At 52.4% G+C, this 20,684-nt stretch overlaps 1 protein-coding gene across 1 annotated transcript in view; it reads right to left on the bottom strand.

Moving 5' to 3' along the window:
- The window catches only part of SLC49A3 (solute carrier family 49 member 3), a 37,085-nt gene extending 24,507 nt beyond the window's left edge, over positions 1-12,578 (bottom strand). The window contains exon 1 of the mRNA XM_048850020.2: positions 12,183-12,578. Within this exon, the coding sequence (XP_048705977.1) occupies positions 12,183-12,329 (147 nt within the window). The 5' untranslated portion in view covers positions 12,330-12,578. The remainder of the gene's footprint in view (positions 1-12,182) is intronic.
- Positions 12,579-20,684: the final 8,106 nt, after the last annotated feature.

Genomic DNA, 20,684 nt, shown 5'->3' with positions numbered 1-20,684 from the left:
TTTGGGTCAGATTCAGAGGTGATGGTAGGGAGCCTAAACTGGTGTAATTCCCATTTTCTATGGTATTTACATCACCAGCTTAGGACTTCCTGAGCCAAGTTTTGTCATTTACCCTGGTGTAAACCTAGAGTAACCCCACTGAGTTACTGTAAGAAAGCTGAGCAGGCCCCATTAGATTGCCTACAGTCTATTAGACAGACAGGTAAGTTGTCCCCCCCCCCCCCCCCCGAGTTATCACGACTGAATTTGGCCCTCAACCACTTATTACAGCTGCAAGTTGAGAGATACTCCGGAGTTTGCTACAAAGAATGTTACTTGGATATTCTACTATACACACCCAGCCATTATGAGGGAAGAGGTATTTATAGTCTGCTCTTCGCTATCATCGTCTCCTTTAAAAATGCAAGTTTCAGAGTAGCAGCCATGTTAGTCTGTATCCGCAGAAAGAAAAGGAGGACTTGTGGCACCTTAGAGACTAACCAATTTATTTGAGCATAAGCTTTCGTGAACTACAGCTCACTTGCATCCGATGAAGTGAGCTGTCGCTCACGAAAGCTTATGCTCAAATAAATTTGTTAGTCTCTAAGGTGCCACAAGTACTCCTTTTCTAAAAATGCAAAATACTGTTGATTATAATGCCAAATTTAAGGCCATAAGGGACACATCTATGATAATCCTAATCTGACCTCCTGTGTAGCACACATCATATGATTTCACCAAGTAATTCCTGTACCCCCTTGTGATTGATTGAGAGCCTTTTGGGCATCTCATCTTCACAATGAGCACCATTTACCTGTAACTGCAAGTCTAGCAGGCGGCACAGGCCAAGCACTGTAGCAAACTACAGGATCCTTCCTGTTATGTCAGTAGCAGATATCTGCAGAAACCAGAACTGATGGAATTATCTGTATACCCCACTGGGATAATACAAAGATCCTTCTTAAAAAACACCCCAATTTTGAGATTTAACATTTACGTCCAAATGACGTCAAAATATGCCCTTTGAAGGGGTTTCTAAAGCTATGTGTATATCACACGCTTCTGGTGGCATGTAGAGTATGCACTCGGGTGGGACCCCTGTTCCCCCCCTCAGCAGGGGTTTAAGTAGTGATGTAGATGGTGAGGCACATCTTAGGTGAGTAAAGACACACCGGAAGGGTGTGGGTATGTATGTGAATACATACATATGGTTCTCTTCTTGCCCAAGCCTTGCCTGCCTGTCTACACAGCTATTTTTAACTGTGTAGTGTCCTGCTGCCTCCCCCCTGCCAGAGCTTATTACTGACACTTGTAGCTACACACCGCAGTGTGGATGCAGCTTGTTTTTTGCTGCAGCATGTAGCTACACATCGCCAAAAGTAGAGGTTGCATAATTCATGAAGATTCTTTGGGTAGCTACAACGTAGTTTGTTAGGCAATTTATATGAATAGTGTTTTATTAGGTAGGCTAATGGAGTGCTCACACTGTGCCTTTTGATCCCATCAGCTTGTTTGCATTCAGAGTACAATGTCTTGTGAATTTAAATACCGGTGTTGCTACAAAGCCCTAAAAAGAGAGCTTTTTTTCTCACATAATTTGCACGTATGAGATCGGTGTCAACAACTGGTTTAAACGGAAGTCTTACCCTGCCAGAGAAGAGTTGGTCTCGCACAGCGTTTCCCTGCTAGTGAGAGACAGTTCTGGGAGCTTACAGTTTAAAATTTTCACCCATTTGAGAAGAGTAACTACAGACTATCAGTATAATGGGGTTCATTACATCCAGCATGTCAGTCCATCTCCGCCTCCATTCCCATGACGGGAATAAGAGCATGTTGATCTATTTCTCCAAACTTGGTGCCTGAAGTTCTTCACCAAAATCTGACTTTGAGGCACCTGGATCATCAGCCTGCTTTGCTGAGTGCCCAGAATTCCTGTTGCGATCAGGTGCTCAGCACCTTTCAATATCCAGCAACTTTTCCCTGAAAGCATCCAACCACACTGAAACATGTGGGGCATTGTCTGAGTTTCAAAATGCCTGCGTAGACTTTGTTTCAATGTTTTTCCAGACCACTTGGTCAACACTGAGAAGTCATCCCACATAACATTTCAATTCAAAGCTTATTTTAGCTAGAGATGGCACAGAATCATAGAAATGTCGGGCTGGAAGGGATCTTGAGACGTCATCAAGTCCAGCCCCCTGAGCTGAGACAGGACCAAGACCCTAACAGATTATAGAACTCTCTCAATCTCAGGCTTTTGACCAGTTAATTTGGGGGTCGCCACATTTAATTTGATTGAAGCTACTGCAGCTCTTAAAGATAATCTTCAGCTTTCAGTGCAATATGCTCCGGATACATTTGATAAGCAGGTTTGAGCACAGATTAGTGTTTTCCTTGAAGAGCAGTCTCAGTCAGAGCTAACCTCAGCTGCTGTTTCCAGCCCCCTGGGAGAGGTGTAACATCCTATTCCCCAGCACAGCCCTGCAGCCACTGGCTGGTGAGTGAAGTCATGGACGCATTTCCTCTGGAGCATTCAGCAATTCAGAAAGCAGGAGCTTGCCCCTCCCTTACACTGAGTGCTAAAAACCACATTACACCTGCCTCCTGCACCGGAGTAGCCTATTCCCCTAAGAACCTTCCCAAGCACCCGGTGAGATCAGGAGCGTTATTTCCATATTGAAACGGACAGCGGTGAAAGCCAACACAAGAAGGGTCCACGAGCTTTGGGTGCCTCATCTGAGTGCTCAGCTTGATGCTTTAAAGGGGACAGATTGTTCAAACACGTTGAGAACCCTGCTGCTTTCATCTACCTCAACATCAGGTGCTCGCTGTGCACGATGGGACCCACAGACCAAGGCACCCAGAACTAGTGGACAAGCCATAAAAATCTGCCTTTCAGAGTGTAGCTCCAGGGTACATGGTTAGTCAGTGTCTGAGCCAGAGCTTGAGTTCGTGTCTTAGTCCCATCCATGCATGGTCGCCCGGAGTGTGTTGCTTCTCATTCTTTGTTGACACGAGCAATAAACTAGTTCAAAGACGCTCTTGCTGACAGGTCAAAATATGCCGTCTCTCCCCTGTGCTCGGGCACTTGAAGAACAAGAGGTTCCTATATTTAAAAGTGGGAAGCTAAAAGTATATTCTTAAATGCAAGGCAAGTATTTTTAAAGGCTGAGACTTTTCTCCCCTGACATGCACTAACTCAGACAGCGGAACTGATGTTCACATCAGTCATGGGACTAGAGCAGAAGTGGGCAAACTTTTTGGGCCGAGGGCCACATCTGGGTGGGGAAATTGTATGCAGGGCCGGGACAAGGCGTTGGGGTGTGGGAGGGAGTGCGACATGTGGGAGTGGGTGAGGTGTGCAGGAACGGGCTCAGGGCAAGGGATTGGGCAGAGGTGGGGTGCGGGGTGTATGAGGAGGCTCAGGGAAGGGAATTAGGGTGCAGGAGGAGTGCGGAGTGCAGGAGGAGGCTCAGGGCAGGGGTGCAAGAGGGGTGCGGGTGTGACAGGGAGCTCAGGGGAGGGGGTTGGGGTGCACAGGGGTGCAGGGTGTGATGGGGCTCAGGGCAGGGAGTTGGGGTGCACAGGGGTGCAGGGTAGGGAGTTGGGATGCAGGAGGGGTGCGAGGTGCAGGCAGGGGGCTTGGGGCAGGGTGCAGGAGGGGTTTGGGCTCTGGAATTTATCTAAAGCGGCTCTGGGGTGGCAGCGGTGCGCACTGGGGCCAGGGCAGGCTGCCTGCCCTGGCCCCACACCGCGCCTGAAAAGTGGCCGGAACCACGTCCCTGCGCGGCCCCTGGGGGAGGGGGGGCACAGGGCTCCATGCGCTGCCCTTGCCATGCCTCCAGGTACCTCCCCCGAAGCTCCCATTGGCCGGGGTTCCCCATTCCCGGCCAATGGGAGCTGCGGGGGCCGGTGCCTGGAGGCAAAGGCAACGCACGGAGCCCTCTGCTCCACCCACCCCCCCTCGGGGTCCCAGGGACGTGGTGCCGGCCGCTTCTGAGAGTGGCACAGGGCCTGTGACACCACGGGGGCAATCCCACGGGCCAGATCCAAAGCCCCGAGGGGCCGGATCCAGCTCGCGGGCCATAGTTTTCCCACCCCTGGACTAGAGAGACAGGCCCAAAACAAGTTATTTTTCAGCAAGGAAGACCCTGCAGATAGGATCTTATTCTAGCTTTCTTATAAGAGCTGCCAGTACAGCTGCAATAGAAACATTGACACAATTTAAAAATGACAGTATGTAAAAACTTTGAAAGGAAGATAATTTGCATGGACCCGTGGAACCAGAAAAATCAAATGGTTTTTAAATGTGCAGTACAGCAACGTTGCTTGGGTGTGCATCCATCTGTCCATCTTTTGTGGAGGAGGATGATCAGACAAACATTTAGGATGGCTACAGCTTTAAAGGAGATAAGATGTTCTGAAGTTGCCACAGTATGCGCATCCTTGCCTTAAAACTTGTTACTTAAAGAATCGCTTCTCTGTATGGCACTGCATTCAACTCTGTAGAAAGTGCTTCTGATGTGTGGGAAACAAAGTGCCAGCAGCAACTGCCTCAGAAGATGAGATGTACTGTGGTCTACAAACATGCATGGTGGAATTTTGTTTTGTACAACTGAGAGTTTGAGATGTTCCCATAATCAAAGTAATTGTGCAAAGGACCCCCGCCTCAGAGGAAGTGTGATTGCTAAAATTGCCAGCTAGATTAGAGGGACTCACTTCAGGAAAGAGCCAAGTGTCAAGAGGCCAGAACTGCTGCTTCGCTAGCCAAGAGAAATGTTTAATTAGAACTATACTGTGATAGTACAAACAGGGAAATATTTTGCAGTGTTTGGGAGAATTAACACTTTTAGGCTTGTGTGAGATGATTCACATCAGGAAAACAACGCTGTTAGGAATTTGGATCTGCCTACCTCTTCCTTGCAGCCTGGAATATCGTGCCCCAATTGTGCCATTCTGAGAGTGTAACTCCGTAGCCCTTGGGTTCTCGTAGGAAATCATATCTGCCTAACAAATTAGATGAAATCCAGAACCGCACTCTGCCCACAATTTGAGTTGTTGGGGTCTTGTGTTTGAATCGATCATATGGATATGCCTGAGCCCAGAAGAGTTTGGACTGGGTTTGGAACGTCCCGGCATTAGAGGGATTCTAACCGCATGGTCCAGTTTGGGCCCCTCTATTCTACAGAAAAGTACAATAAGATCTGAAACTGGGAGTCCAAGCTGAGTTTATATTTGCATGTGCAACGTTCACTCTTGCAAAGCACTGGATTTCTACTCAACCCCAGTCATGCTAATTTTACACTCAAAATGTTTGTGACGTAAGCTTTCCTCATTGCCTTTTCTACATTCTGAACATAAGAACGGCCACACTGGGTTAGACTGAAGCATGGGTGGGGAGTGAACTGCCGGCTGGGGGAGGCTAGCCCCCAGCTGGCCCCGCCCACCACCCGAGGACCCTTCCCCCGCTGGAGCCAGGAGGGGGGTCCCCCCCCAATGCAACCGCAGGTCTCTGCTTCCTCCACCTCCGAGGTGCTTCACCTGCCTTGTTCCCCCTGTAGGCCCCCTATCTTCTTGGCAATCCCCACTTCATACTCAGGACTCACCTTCTCTCCATCCATTCTGAGGTAGCCTGAAATCCCACCCGGGGCTATCTTTCCCCTTCCTCTCACGCTGCCTTTCCCCACCCAGGCAGTCACTGGCTGAGGGGCCATCTTTTCTCTTCTCTGCCTCCTTGAGTAGCCAGCTACCGTGAGGACTGCTCACATGCTGACAGTTCACACTTACATTTAGCTAGAGCCCTCTCAAAAACATTACAGGAATGTTTCTTTTGCAACAGGGACAGCATTTTCAGCCAACTCCAAGACACCCAAGCATCAGGCAGCTGGGAGGGTCAGTCAGAAATGTTAACTGATTGGTACACTAGTGAGCATGCCAAAATTAGGAGGTTAGACACGAAGCCATTTTACAGCATTCATTTAAAGGGGCACCTATTGTAGGCAATTCATAGAATATCAGGGTTGGAAGGGACCTCAGGAGGTCATCTAGTCCAACCCCCTGCTCAAAGCAGGGCCAATCCCCAACTAAATCATCCCAGCCAGGGCTTAAAGCCTCCAGGCAAATCAGCTTGCTGCTGTCTGGCTGAGGTATCATTGCATGACGTGGCAATGTGTTTGTGAAGCTTGTACAGCTAATGTGGTTTGTTTCTGCAGGCTTTCAAATGCTAACACCATGCTGTGCACCAGAGTCAGGGCTTGGCTTTACAGGCAACTGTTCCGACTTCAAAGCCAGCTGGGCAGGGCTGGCTGCATTGTTTTACTCAGCCATACACGCATAGTCCTTCTGCATGAAGTCAACTAGCTCCTCCCTCCCTCACTAGTATGATGAGGTCATTGGCAGAGAACTTCTCTCTCACCAGAGGCTGAGGGCCAGATTCTGCTCAGTTACGCAGGTGCAATCCCAGTGGAGTCAGTGAGACTTGCACCATGCACTGGGAGTAGAATTGGGCCCCTAGCCTGCAGCGAACAAGTAGCTTAACTCTGGGGCACTTTTGAGTCTCTGCAGTGCAGCTTCACCCCTTGCCTTCTGCCGTCGGCAGGACGTCCTCCCAGAATGGGCTCACTGACCCCTAGCCGCACTGGGAGGCCAGAGCTGGCTGAAGCAGCCAGAAAGCAAGTGAGGTGCTCCGGACGCAAAGGTACAGAGAGCTGCCACCTGCTACCAGCAGGGGAGCTATGGAGTCCTGGCTGGAATTTAGAACTGCCCCCCCTGGAACCAGCACTGTCATCTGTCCCGCTCTTGGCGTTAAGAGGGTGGATGCTCACCCCCACCCCCTCAGGGTGAATCAACCCTGATCTATCTTTCTGCAGAGCTCAGGGTCAGAACCACATAGCAAGTGTGTGGTTGTGCAGAATAACCCAGACAAGAAGGGTGTGGACCCTTTGGGGCATTATGTCCAGCTATGGAGTACTGTACAGCACTGTGGAAACTTCCTCCTGCTCCAGGCTCACGAGTCAGATCACATCAGGAGGTCTGGCCACACCCATGTCTGTGGAAATCAGGCCAGCTCTGGAGAGACACTGATAACCTCTGAGTTTCATGTTCCTCCTATAATCATCTGTCAGCAATACTGGCCTCAACTGAGCAACGACAGCTCTGGCACAAGGACCTGGGAGGGCTCAGGGGATGGACTTTCTGCTCTGGATTTGGTCTCCCTTTTTCTGTTTGCTGCTTGAGTTCTAGGTGAAACTTCTTACGTGATCTTTTGACTTAAGACTCAGTTAGGTGTAGGGCAGAGGAGTTAGGCTGGTCCTTTTAAAGGAATTAGCTAACTAGACATAGCTAGCTTCACCCTAACTTTATTTCTATACAACCTTTCCTGAAGCCAGAATATTCCCCCCCCACAACCTCCCTCCCCAATACATTTTTACTTGTTGCCTGGTTACAAGTGTGGCTGTTTCAGCCACAAGCTTTTGTGGGGCAAGGAATTTAATTAAGGCCAATTTATTGCATAGTCTAAGGAAGGAAGGAGCTTCATAAGCCCATTGATTCCTACAGTATATTGGCCTTATAGAAATTATTGTAGTTTTACTTTAAAAATTCCCAAACTCACTGGGTCCATATCTACATTTTCAAGTTTGCAGAGTACCAAATTTTATGGCTTAAGTTGATTGAGATACCACATACAGGCCTGGGTAATAAGACCTGTGACATTTTGCTAGAAGAGCTTTCCTTATGCCTCAGTCCTAAGTCAGTGTTGTGAGTCCGATTCCCCACCACTCTGCACACCTGTACAATGGGCGCACAGCACAACGAGAGCAGAATGTCAGAGGCACACAGCCACTGTGCACGGCTGTATGTGACAAGGTGCAGAGCAACGGGGAATTGGTGCCAGTGTGTTTAGCTGCATGGGCACTTTATTACACCATGTACCTAAGTACCTTTCTTTTTTTTTTTCCTGTCACATTGGAGACCCCTGTGGACAGCTGGAGCAGAGAGAGCACCTTTGGGAGGGTCAATAATTCTATCTTGATTTTTCAAGGTTGTAATCATTGATACATAGGCACTGCAGGACAATCTGAGACTGGCACCGAATGGGACTGAATTGGCAGTGTGTGTGTGTGGTTTCCTTTCTCCTCACTGGTTTTATTTCTGTTTTAAGATCGCAGCGTTTCTACACTTACGGATTTATTAAAACACACATTTTACCACGTTTCAGTCTTTGGCATGGGGACTTACTGTGTGAGAGAGTTTCATTCACGCCATGGCCAGTGTCGGAAGGGTGGCAAAGAGACTGACTGGGCAGCAGGAAGGTTAGAATCTCTGGGGCTGGGAAAGAGACCAAGAACAAAGCCAACCCAGACTTATATCTGCATACTTGTGGAGGGGACCCATTTTAAGTGTCCATTATTCATACAGTTTTGATCAGGGCCGGTCCTAGACCAAAAGGTGCCGCAGATGAGGAGTGTCTTCAGTGCCCCCCCGCCCCCATTTGTTAAACTTCTGAATACCTTATTTTTTATTGCATTTGTAGACCATTTCATGACTTGGATGCATGATCTGCATGCATGATTTATCCCTGTCATATAAGACTGACTGGCAATGCCCTGTCCCTTATAGCCATGAAGTAGGTTTACCAGATGTCCGGTTTTTGACCGGAACACCAGGTTGAAAAGGGACCCTGGCAGCTCTGGTCAGCACTGGTGACTGGGCCATTAAAAGTCCGGTCGGCGGTGCAGCAGGGCTAAGGCAGGCTCCCTGCCTGCCCTGGCTCTGCGTGGCTCCCAGACGTGGCTGGCATGTCCCTGCGGCCCCTAAGTGCAGGGGTGGCCAGGGAAGCTCTGCATGCTGCCCCCTCCCCGAGCGCTGGCTCCGCAGCTCCCATTGGCCAGAAACCTTCCATTCCTATATCTACTCCATCCCCTTTCCTGCCACGTATTTGCTAGAGCTGTGATCTCAAAAAAACAGGGCTTCCATCATTTCCCTGGACAGATTGTTCCACAGTCTTAGAGCTAACAGTCAGGTTTTTCAAGATATTTAACCTAGAGTTTCCCTTTCTTAATTTCATCCTATTTCTCCCAATCACTCTCTTCTTATATCATATTTAAATCCTGCTAATATCTATGAATGATTTGCATGCCCATGCATGCAAGCTGTCAGTTAGCCAGTGTATGGTGTTTATAGCTTGGTTCTGCTGCAAGCACTTAAGCATACAAGTAACTTTTCAGACCCCTTGCTTTTAGAACCTGACCACCAAAGTCCAATGAAAATACTCCCATTGACTTTGGGCCTCATTAGTTTAGGCTCTAAGTCTTTCCAACTGCACCTCAATTGTTTGTTGCTGGCACTGGTTGAATAAAAGTTGTACCTGTTTATTGATTAAAGCTTAGTTCTTTATTTGCCAGCTTAGTAGGACTGGGCAGCCGTTTTCAAATATTACAAGTCTTGCAAAACTTTTATAATAAAACATTCACAAGGAATTTTCATCCTTTCTCCAGCTCTTGATATTCTTTGAGCTTCCCGGACTGCCTGTCTGCCTGCTTGTGTTCGTGTTCATTATGCTGGTTTTGCTCTGTGAACAGGGCCCCAGGATCTGTGCAACGCAGTTCAGCTAATTCTCCCAGGCCTTAGCACAGTGTTTCTATTGGTGTCATTCTGCGTGCATGTCAAAAACCACTTGATCCGTGGCTGAGGCAGTATAGGAGAGCTATGCAGAGAATGCACTTATACAAACAGGGTCCCCAATCCTGTAAACACAGGCCCACGAGTAGCCCCTTTGGATTGTTGCTCATGTGCACAGCTGTTTGCAAGACTTGGGCAGGGTAGTGGGAGTGAGCGCACAAGAGCTGACAGTTGTGGAAAGGTGCTGCCAGGGCAGAATTCAATCCCGTCTGAAGGCAGGATTAGATCAGAGCATTGAAGCACACACAATAACTCCATTGTACTTATAAGGCAGGCAAGCCCTTACAGAAAAGACGCCTGCTTTGTCCAATAAATCCAATTTTTCTAAACCTGGATCATAACAAACAGCTCATAAGAGGCTCTAAAGGAAGCACATTTGGTCCATTTTCTGAGAATTAGATGAGCCTGTTGCTTTATGCCAGTGAGGAAACCAAGCCTAATGCCCATTCACCGATGCCAAGCTATTTCCAACTCTATCTTCAAAACATTATGGGCTAGATTGTGCCACCCTTGCTCATGCTGAATAGCACCTTCCTCCGTTACTAATCCTGCTAGGTCTTTGCAGACTGAGGAGCTACTCAGTGTACCTAGGGCACAGCCGCTCCTTTAAGTAGCAAGTGTCATTAATGCCATTTAATAGAATTTGCACCATTTCAGTCTGGTGTGATCTTGTAATTTCTGTTGCTAGCCACTTTGCTTTACGGCAAGCAGACTTCCGGGGGGTCCCATGTTGTATCTTGCTGGTGAGAAAGGAAGTGTTGTGATGCAGATTGGAAAAGAAGCAAGAAAATAGCATGTTCAAGACAAAAAGATGCTCGTTACTTGCACTTGGTTGATGGCAAGTTTAGGTCTTCTAGTGTGCTCAGTTCTTACTTTTGAGTTCCTTGCTGAAGAGCTTTGACTCTATAAAACAGAACTAGATAAGTTCATGAAGGATAGGTCCATCAATGGCTATTAGCCAAGATGGTCAGGGATGCAACCCCATACTCTGGGTTACACCATGGATGGCAGGGATAATAGGCCAGGGAAGGCTCTGCAGTGGGACACAGACCTGGTGCTGCTAACCAGCTGGCCCGGGATTGGAGCAAGCCAGGGGCTGCTCTGGTGGCGAGGGGGTTGGGGGGGGAAGGTTCAAGCCAGCAAGCCCAGGACTTCTCTGGCCACGCGAGGAGGTTCAGGGCTCCTGCTGCAGAGGGTGGGGCCTCGTGTAGAAGGGGCAGGGCCATGGGGGTAGCCCATGGGTGACCCTAAACTTCTGACTGCCAGAAGTGAGGAGGGGAAGACAGAGGTCGATCACTCCAACAGCCCTGTTCTGTACACCGCCCTCAAAGTTTGGGTATGGGCCGCTGTCGGCAGACAGGATACTGGCCTTGATGGACCATTGGTCTGACCCAATGTGGCAATTCTTATGTTCTTACTTGTATGAAGTAAGATGCCATCCATGTTCACATCACTGCAGACAAGACATTGGCAAGGATGTTTGACTTTAAAATGATTTAAGGTTTTTCATTTCCTCTTGCAATGTGACTGAAATTTCTCAGAGAAAGAAACATTGCTGTGAGCCAAGGACACAGAGTCCTGGCTTCCCCCCACAGGTCTGCCAAGGCCAGTCCTGGACCAAGGTACAAGGTTTTGGCCAGGTCTACACTAAAACTTTTGCTAGTGTAGTAATGTTGTTTAGGGATGTGATTTTTTTTTTATAATTTTTTTATACCAGCAAAAGCCCCTAGTGTAGATGCAGTTATATCAGTGATACAGCTTATTTTATTTGGGGAACTGGCATCAACTATGCTGGCAAATCACCCTTTTTCTGGAACAAGCTGCCTCTAGGCTATATCTATAGCTGTATTGACAAGCATTTCCTAGTGTGAACTAGGCCTTTGTGGCAGGATTCCAATTCAAATACCCCATCCAAGCTCTCCAAACACTTTAAAATAATAAAAGCAGCATACAAAAATCAGGCATGATTAACCAAGCACCCCATTAAATTTATACCAGCTGTGTTAGCGTATTTTCCAGCTTGGTTTTGTCTAACGCTTGCTGCTGTTAGGTTGCCATGGAAAATAGTTCTTTGTAACTTCCCAGACAAACTATGTAAATACACGAGACCAGGGAAGTTCCCAAAGGAATCCTCGGCAGGCTGCTTAGATCAGATTTTTTCCTACTCGTTAAATCCATTTGAAGATAGTGTCCTCCATATTTTAGTTTTGCTGTGAAATCTCTCGGCCTGGGCTAAGGTTACCACGCCTTTTAGCTTATCACACTGAGTAAAGTTTCTGCTCTTTTCAAATCCTAAGTGGCTGCTGCCTAGACAGGTGCTTAGGACACAGTGTATTTATTATCACAGGTCATGCATTAAGACAAATCTTTGTTTGTTAGAAGCTCGTCTGCTGCAGATGCTAGTTGGGACAGAGCTCTCTCCCCACCAGTGTCACAGAAAGGCAGGCTTGTTCCGGACCAGAATGTCAGGATTCCACAAGAAAACAGGTGTAAGCGCTGAGGGCAGTGTCACCAGTACTCACCATGGCATTGGAGCAGTTCAGCAGGCAGACCACCACCAGCAGGAACCATCGCCGCCTGTAAGTTCTGAAGATCACCGGTTTCCTCAGCTCAGCTGGCTCTGGCTTTTCCAGCAAGGTCTCCAAGTCGCCTGTTGTTTCCTCATCCATTTTCCCCGCCTCGGAACAGTCAGAGCGCCTGTCTCTGGTGGTTCTCTTGGGGGAGGCCAGGCAGCAACAGGGTGTGAGGGGCAGACCCTGGGCACATTATTCAGTGCACAGCACTCGCTTTCCTGTCAGGCGCTCTAAATGCTGGCTGCTTTCTTCAGGGTGCAACAGCTGCCCTTGGGCGAGCCTGTTCCTGCCTTTCCCTTCCTGCCTGGTTCAGCAGGAGGAGTGCCCGCCCAGTTTATAAAGGAGTTCCTTTTTCTGCTCCCACAACCACTCCCTCTCTGCTCCCTTCTCCACACCCCACGGGGTCCTAGTGCTGGCCTGGATGAAACACTCCGCTCTGCAGCCTGGAGCCAGCACTGCAAGTTCTGTCAGCCAAAGTCTGCAAAGCCGAGCAAACACAGAGCGCTGCACTCCTCTGCTGCAATGCCAGGGAGCCCCACGAGCGAGGCCTGCAGGTGGCAGGGGGAGTAACGCAGGTCTTCGCCACGTGCCACATCAGCACTGCAAGCTATGATCACTACTGTCTGGCAAAGCATTGCTCCCTCTCATCCCCCACAGCAGACTGATTTGTTCTTCGGGTGGCCTCTGCACAGTCCCGCTCACAGGGTGTGCTGGTGGGGCCGCTGGCAGCGGTGGGTTTCATGGCAGTGCTCGTGGGCCTCCTCTCTTGCCCCCTCCTGGCCTTCCCTATGCTGTTCCTGAACAGGCTATAAAAGGGGGTGTGCTGCTCTGCCCACCTGGGCCCCTTCCCGCTGCTGCTGCAGATGGACCAGAAACCTTGCTGGGTGGCTCTGACTCATTCCAGAGGGTTTCATGTTTATATCTTGATTGATTTGATCAGCTCCCCTGTACTAGCCCGGATCCATGGAGCTGAAAGGGAATTGGCCAGGATTTAAGAGGCGGGCCTCTTGGCCTGCTGCATTGCCTGCTTCAGACACCCATGTTGGGTGCCTGATTTGCTTGGGAAGCGGGGAGAGATTCTCCAGCTTGCTGTGCTACACCCAGACACACAGTGCCTCCACCTCAAGAGCTCCTAAGGGGCATTAAAACCTGCTTTTCCAGGGAGCTTTAGCTGCCAAGCCCTCTGGTTCAAGCCTAAAGGATTTGAGCATATGGATAAGCCTGCCTCAGCACCAGTGTTTAAAGTAGGGGTCACAAGAGGTTGTAGACCTAGTTTAAAAAAAAATATCAAGCCAGGGCACCCACTATTCTATTAAAGCTGCTCCTGTGGATGTGAGAGCCTCTCTCACATTCTTCAGGATACTGTAAGCACTGCCCAGCTCCTTCAGGAGCTAAAAAACAGTACAAGAGATCACCCAAAGTACCGAGCTCTGCTAGCAGGGAAAAGGCCAAGATCATGGTACTGCCGGATCCGCAGCCATCAGCGCTGATCTCTTAGCATGGCAGGAGCCTGCAGGGGGCAGCCTCTGTTAACAGAGCCCATCTGCACACCTGGACACCCTCAGACCCCATGGCCTCCATGGTGAAACCTCCTTCTGTCCCCAAAACCAAAGGACCTTGTGATAGGAAAGCCCCTACGGAGGGTCGTACCCCAAATGGAACAAGCATATTGGTTCCAAACATGGTGGCCAAAAAAGAGGCTGGAGACAATTTCAGACTCCCTGGCACTGTCTGCTTCCCCCTTTCCAGCACATCAGTCGGATCCACGGGTGGGTCTGTACATGGATTTGAAAACACCCCGGTCAGGGATCCTCAGGGGAAAAAGGTAAAGGGACTAAGGAAAACTGAGGGCTCATGTTGGTGTCCCACTTCTCCACTGGGAAAGTAAAAGAGAATCCCCTCCCAGTTACAGAGTTCCCCGGCATCAGTGACTGGCATGTGGGTGGTTGTGCCTAGTGGTCAGAGCAGGAGTTGGAGCCGAGGAGTCGCAGCTGACGTCAGAGGCCAGATGCCAGAGCCAAGGGTCAGCGCTGAAGCCAGCCGTCAGGAATAGGAGCTGAGGATCAGGACCCTGTTACCTGCGGCGAGGCACAGCAGGAGCACAGCTGGGAACAAGCAAGCAGAGGAGCTGTTGCAGCCGTGGGTGAGTGCTTTGAGCAGATGCTGGGTTTGAGAGCTGGTCTGGTGACTCTTCCAACCAATCAGGCAATGGAGCTAACTATAGGCCCGCAGCGCTCATTAAGTAGCCTGGAGACAGTGGCGCTGGAACTGGGGAGGCCGGGGGAGCCAGAGCCCTCCCATGATTTGAAAGTGGATGGACATGGCCCCTCCACTTTTTGCCAGGGCGGACCCCACCCCTTTCCCCTCCTCTTCCCCCTGAGGCCCCACCTCCCAGCGAGGCCAGCGTGGGGCCTGGCCGGGGTGCCCGGGCAGTTGTGGGAGCTGCACAGACCCTCCACCTGCCCACGGTGTGGGGACTGAAAGCAGTGCCCAGCCCATGTCCCACCCCAAGCAGGTGTAGGGTCCGCGACTCCATGCCGGTTCACCACAGCTGCTTGTGTGGCTCTGAAATCGACCCAGCTCTGGCCAGGGGGCCCTTGGAGCTGCAGTACGGCCATGGTAACAGCCGCACAGGCAGCTGTGGGGAGCCATGGACCCTCCACTTGCCCTGGGCGGGGGATCCAAGGGGGCGGGGATACAGGCCAGGGGCTGCTCTTGGACCCGCCGCACCGCAGGCAGGTGGAGGGTCCACCCCGGTACCCCACAGCTGTCCGCGTGGCTCTTATCATGGCTGGCCTGAGGCTCCAAGGCCCCGCCCCCTGGCCGGAGCCCGGTTGTGGAGAGTCACATGGGCAGCTGTGGGGAGCCTGGGTCTCTCCACCTGCCCTGGGCTCTCCAGGGGAAGAGGAGGGGTGGGGGCGGGGCCTCGGGAGGTAGGGCCCACCCCACTTTTGGGAAGGCTCAAGCGCCCTTGCCTGGAGACCGCCTCTGCTGCAGGCCCAGATTCCCGACATCCAGTCGTTATGCGTGTCTAAGGGGTTTATTGGTTGTGCAAAGAAGAAAGCTACAAAGAAACCTAGAAATCCCCCTGGTCAGAGCAATAGATCACATTCCGCAAGGGCCACGGCTACTTCCTTGGCGTGGCATGTTGTGATTTTGGAAACACGAAGAGCTGCGAGCTGCAGCTCTAGCCACACTTTCACAGGGCACTACACACTAGAGCTAGCATCCCAGTTGGAGGCTTGGCTTGGTAAGGCAGGACTACTATTTATTCAATGAGGGTTCAGCACTGCAGTCGCTGGAATGGTTCACAGGGCGATTTCAGAGGAGGATTTGAACCCACAGCCTCACCTGCCCTTTGTGGATGTTCTTTAAAATGCAATTTTCTGCTCAAAATTTTAAAAACTTTTGCCTGTTAGCTTCTTAAATGTCTGGGAAATTGGGCCTCCAGATGTCACTAGCCTGGGCTAGCTACTATGTGAGGGCTAAAGATAAAATAAACGAATTTGGCAGGAATCCCTGAAGCACTTGAAGGTAAGCTTTAGACATGTGGGATGCATTGTCAGCGATAAATGCACTATCATCAAAATCCACGCCCAAAAGTATTCATAGATTCATAGATATTTAGGTCAGAAGGGACCATTATGATCATCTAGTCTGACCTCCTGCACAACGCAGGCCACAGAATTTCACCCACCACTCCTCCAAAAAACCTCACACCTATATCTGTGCTATTGAAGTCCTCAAGTTGTATTCAAGCTCTTTACAATAGCTTTTGCAATGGTGGTGTAATTAAAAGCCTATAGGTAGGGCCCTACCAAATTCACAGTCTATTTTGGTCAATTTCAGGGTCTTAGGATTTTAAAAATCATTAATTTCATGATTTCAGCTATTTGAGTCTGAAATTTCACAGTGGTGTAATTGTCGGGGTCCTGGCCCAAAAAGGAGTTGTGGGGGGTCGCAAGGTTATTGTAGGGGGTGGTTGCGGTATTGCTACTCTTACTTCTGCACTGCTGCTGGTGGCGGCGCTGCCTTCAGAGCTGGGCGGCTGGAGAGTGGCAGTTGCTGGCCGGGAGCCCAGCTCTGAAGGCAGAGCCACCGCTCGCAACACAGCAGAAGTAAGGGTGGATGGTATGGTACTGCCTGTAGCAGGATCGTATTGGAAAAACCCAGCCTAGCGGGAGGGACCACTGGACCCAGGGACCAACTGATTACGGGGGACAACTAATGAAAAACAGGGACAGGAGTGAGGGTCAAAGGTTCCAATTAAGGATGCCGGATGAGGACACCGAGCAGAGAACCCTGGATAGCGCCCACTGCTCCTCAAAGCTGTCAAGGGAGCCAGCGGATGCTGCCCAGTGGAACTCTGCCCGGATGCGTGAAACTAGGGAGGAACGGAAATAGGCCCCGCAGTCGCAGAGCACCCCCTCGTCCAACATCCTCCTCCAGGTACTGTAGATGGAGACTTTGGCCAGAGCCATGAGGAGGTTGACGAGGAGGTCTCGCGACTTTGTGGGGCCACGGACAGGGTGTGCGAAAAGGAACAAGTGTGGGGAAAAGTGCAGCCAGAACCTCAACAAGAGGTTCTGGAAGAGCCGGAATAGGGGCTGCAACCTGGCGCATTCGAGACAGGTGTGTGCCAGGTTATCCCTCATGCCGCAAAAGGGGCAGGCCTCAGGTGTAGGGTTGAACTGCTCCAGGTGCATGCCCTTGCTCACGGCTCCATGAAGGAGCTGTCAACTAATGTCCCCGGCGGGCCGTGGGACCAAGGTGGAATAAAGGCTGGCCCACCAGGGCTCCTCACCCTCTTTAGGTGGAAGATAGTCCCGCTATTTGGTGTTGGGGCAGGACATGAGGGTGAGGAAATGTAAGGTATGGAGCACGAGTGTGTACAGATGGTTTCTGGGCGCGGTTCGAAACTGGACCAGCTGCAGGGTGTGCAGCCGGCTCGGAGTGTGGGAGCGGGGAGGTCGGGAGGGCTCGTGGAACAGGAGCCCGAGAAAAATGTCCGGAGGGCAAGGGGTGAGGGGTGGGCGGGGAGCACCCTCTCGCAGGGTTCGCCGCAGGAAAGCGAGAGAATCGGGTGACAAGGCGGCCTTCACCTCCCGGAGTACACGCCTAGGGGTCGGAAGGGTGGAAAGCCCCATGCAGCGTCCAAGCGCGCGGGGCTCCACCCAATCCCCCGTCGTAGTCCAGGAGGTCTCCAACTCTGGTGGTTTCTGCCAGGACCAACCTCCGACACACTGCGGGAGACTCCGCCACCTGCACTCGAAGATCGAGGTTGTATAGCAGGGGCTCCGCGAGGAGGTCCACTCCCTCGGTGGCCACAAATGACCTGGTCGCCGAAAAAAGTTTCCAGGTCCGGAGGAGGTTCTGGTAGAAGACTGGCAGCTCGGAGAAGTCTCGCGGAAGGCCTCTCAGATGGAGAAAAAAGAGCTGCCGGTCATATCGGAGCCCTTGGAGGCGGCAGAGGAAGGCGTGCGTCAACGTACTCCACGCTGGACTACCTGCACTATAAAGGAGCCTCTGCAGGGCCTGGAGCAAGCAAACCAGGCCCTGTCCTCCCTCCTCCAGGGGAAGACTCAAAGCCCCTGCAGAGACCCAGTGCAGCCCCGGCCAGAAGAACTCCAGAGCCATCCTCTGGAGCCTGGCCAGGATCCACGGGGCCGGGCTCAGGGTGTTGAGACAGTGCCAGAGCATGGACAGGTCCAGTTGGTTCAGCACCGGCGCCCTCCCTTGCAGGGAGAGACACCAGAACAGTCCTGTCCATCTCCGCAACCACTCACCCACCCTGTCCTCCAAATCCTGCCAGTTCTTCGGCGGAGAAGGATGTGTGGCTGATAAATAAACGCCAAGATAGAGCAACAGACCCGCGCTCCACCGAATGGCTTGAAGCGCGGGTGGGAGGGAGCTCGCCTGCCACCTGTCCCCGACCACCAGGCCAGAGCTCTTGACCCAGTTGACCCAGGCAGAGGAGGCTGCCGAGTACATGGCCTGGCAGGCCTCCACCCGCACCAGGTCGTCCGGGTCCTGGACCACAAGGAGCATGTTGTCGGCGTATGCCGACAGGACCAGCTGCAGCTCCAGCTCCCGAAGCACCAACTCCGTCAACCTCTGGCGGAGGAGACGGAGGAAGGGCTCGATTGCCAGAGCGTACAGCTGGCCCGAGAGGGGGCACCCTTGCCATACTCCCCGCCCAAAGCTGCCTGGCTCGGTCAGGGTCCAGTTGAGCCTGACCAGACACTCTGCGTCAGCGTACAGCACCTGGAGAAAGCCCACAAACTGGGGCCCGAAGCCAAACGCCCGCAGGGTGCCCAGGAGATACCCGTGGTCCACCCTGTCAAACGCCTTCTCCTGGTCCAGGGACAGGAGGACGAACGACAGACCATCCCTACGCCCCATCTCCAAGAGGTCCCGGACCAAATACAAGTTGTCAAAGATGGTCCGGCCCGGGACGGTGTAGGTCTGGTAGGGATGGACCACGTCTGCCAGCATGGACCCCAGCTGCAGCGAGATGGCCTTCGCTACGACCTTATAGTCCGTGCTGAGGAGCGAGACAGGACGCCAATTCCGTAAATCGCGGAGGTCCCCCTTCTTTGGCAATAAGGCGACCACAGCTCGCCTGCACGAGAGAGGGAGGACCCTGCTTTGCAAGGACTCGGCCCAGACGATGACAAGGTCCAGGCCGAGGACGTCCCAGAACACGCAGTAGAACTCCACGGTCAGCCCATCCATGCCCGGAGATTTGTTAGTGGGCATGCAACGGAGGGCTTCCGAGAGCTTGACCAGAGAGAGGCAGCTCCAGCCAGTCCCGGTCGCCCGCGCTGACAGTCGGGAGTTCGGTCCAGAGCACCCTGCGGGCATCGGCGTCGGTCAGATCCGGGGAGAAAAGGTTAGTGTACAAGGCCCTGGCCCTTCCACGCATCTCCTCCGGATCCGTGAGGGGGGTCCCATCCTCTGCCAGGAGCCAGGTGGTGTGCTTTTTGGCCCCCCTCCTTTTCTCCAGGGCATAGAAGAAGCAGGAGCTGCGATCCATCTCCCGAAGGAGGCGGATGTGGGATCGAACAAAAGCGCTCTGGGCTCGATGGTCCTCCAGGGCTGAGAGAGGCTGTCACGGTCACCAAGTGGTGATCCGAGAACGGGGCCGGCCGGATGCCAGAGGCGTAGGCTCGTGCCAGATGGAAACGTGAGATATAAATACGGTACAACCGGGAGTGGCAAGACCGATCCCCCTCCACCCGGACATAAGTAAAGGTAACATCGTCGTCCGGGTGGTGGTCGCACCAGATGTCCACCAGGGAGTGATGATCCACGATCTCCCTGAGGACGCCCACGGCTGCCTGGGATGTCTCGACTCCTGAGCGGTCCCGCTCCTCGAGGGTGGTGTTGAAGTCCCCGCCCAGGACCAGGCACTTGTGAGGATCCAGGGTGCCGAGGAAGGCCGATGCCTGCCGATAGAACCGCACTTGTTCCGGGCCCGCGTTCGGGGCGTAGACGCTGACCAGATTTAATCTCAGCCCCTCCACGCAAGCCCGGACGTGCAACAGGCGACCCGGCACGACCTCGGCTACCCCCAGCACCTCGGGCCGTAGCTTGGGGGAGAACAGGGTGGCCACCGCAGCCGAACGGGCCCCGAGGTGGCTAAAGTAAACCTCATCTCCCGACTCCAGCCACCAGCTAGCTTCAACGGCTGGAGCTGTGTGGGTCTCCTGCAGGAAGATCACAGAGTATCCCCCCTCCCGAAGGAAGGAGAGCACCTGGCTCCTGCGGAGACCCACGCTGCAGCCCCTGGTGTTCAGCGTGGCAAAGATGGTATCCTTCATAGGGAGGGCTGGGGTGAATCCTCATGGGCAGGGGAATCGACGGCCTCCAGCAGGCCCCGCAACAACCCATGTTCAACCCCAAAGGTCATCAGGGAGTTGCGGAATTTACGGGCCTGCCGGTAGTCCGCGAGGCCCTGCCTCCCGGTCCCTCTCCCCTCCCCCAAAAGGCCCTTCACAGCCTGGAGGACGTGATGGAAGTCCCCCCAGCTCTGGAGAGCAAGCTGCACCTTGCCCTTTGAGCCACAAGTGTCCTGCAGGAAACGGCGCAGCTCTTCCCTCAGCGCAGAGGGGGATGCAGCAACCAACCCGCTGTCATCCTCCAGTGCGGCCCCTGAAACATCTTCGTGGCCTGTAGAGACAGGCAAGCATGGAGCAGAACCTCGGCGCAGTTGCGCCGGGCAGCCCGTCCCCATCTCTGGCACGGGAGGGGGTGGTGGAGGGAATAGTGCAGCCCCCATAATGTTGGGAAGAGGGGACACGAAAACCACCCCTTGAGGATTGTCCGTAGACAGAGGAAACGAGACAACCTCGGCAATAGTATGGGTGGTGGCAGGGAAGGGGGCGAGCGACTCACTGGCGATGGAAACAGGATCGGGGCAGGGGCGGGGTCAGGGACGAGAACAGAAGA

The sequence above is a fragment of the Caretta caretta genome, chromosome 5, assembly GCF_965140235.1.
Source record: "Caretta caretta isolate rCarCar2 chromosome 5, rCarCar1.hap1, whole genome shotgun sequence".
Taxonomy (NCBI): Eukaryota; Metazoa; Chordata; order Testudines; family Cheloniidae; genus Caretta; species Caretta caretta.
Note: the sequence above shows the minus strand (reverse complement) of the source record. Positions and strands in the feature narration are given on the sequence as shown.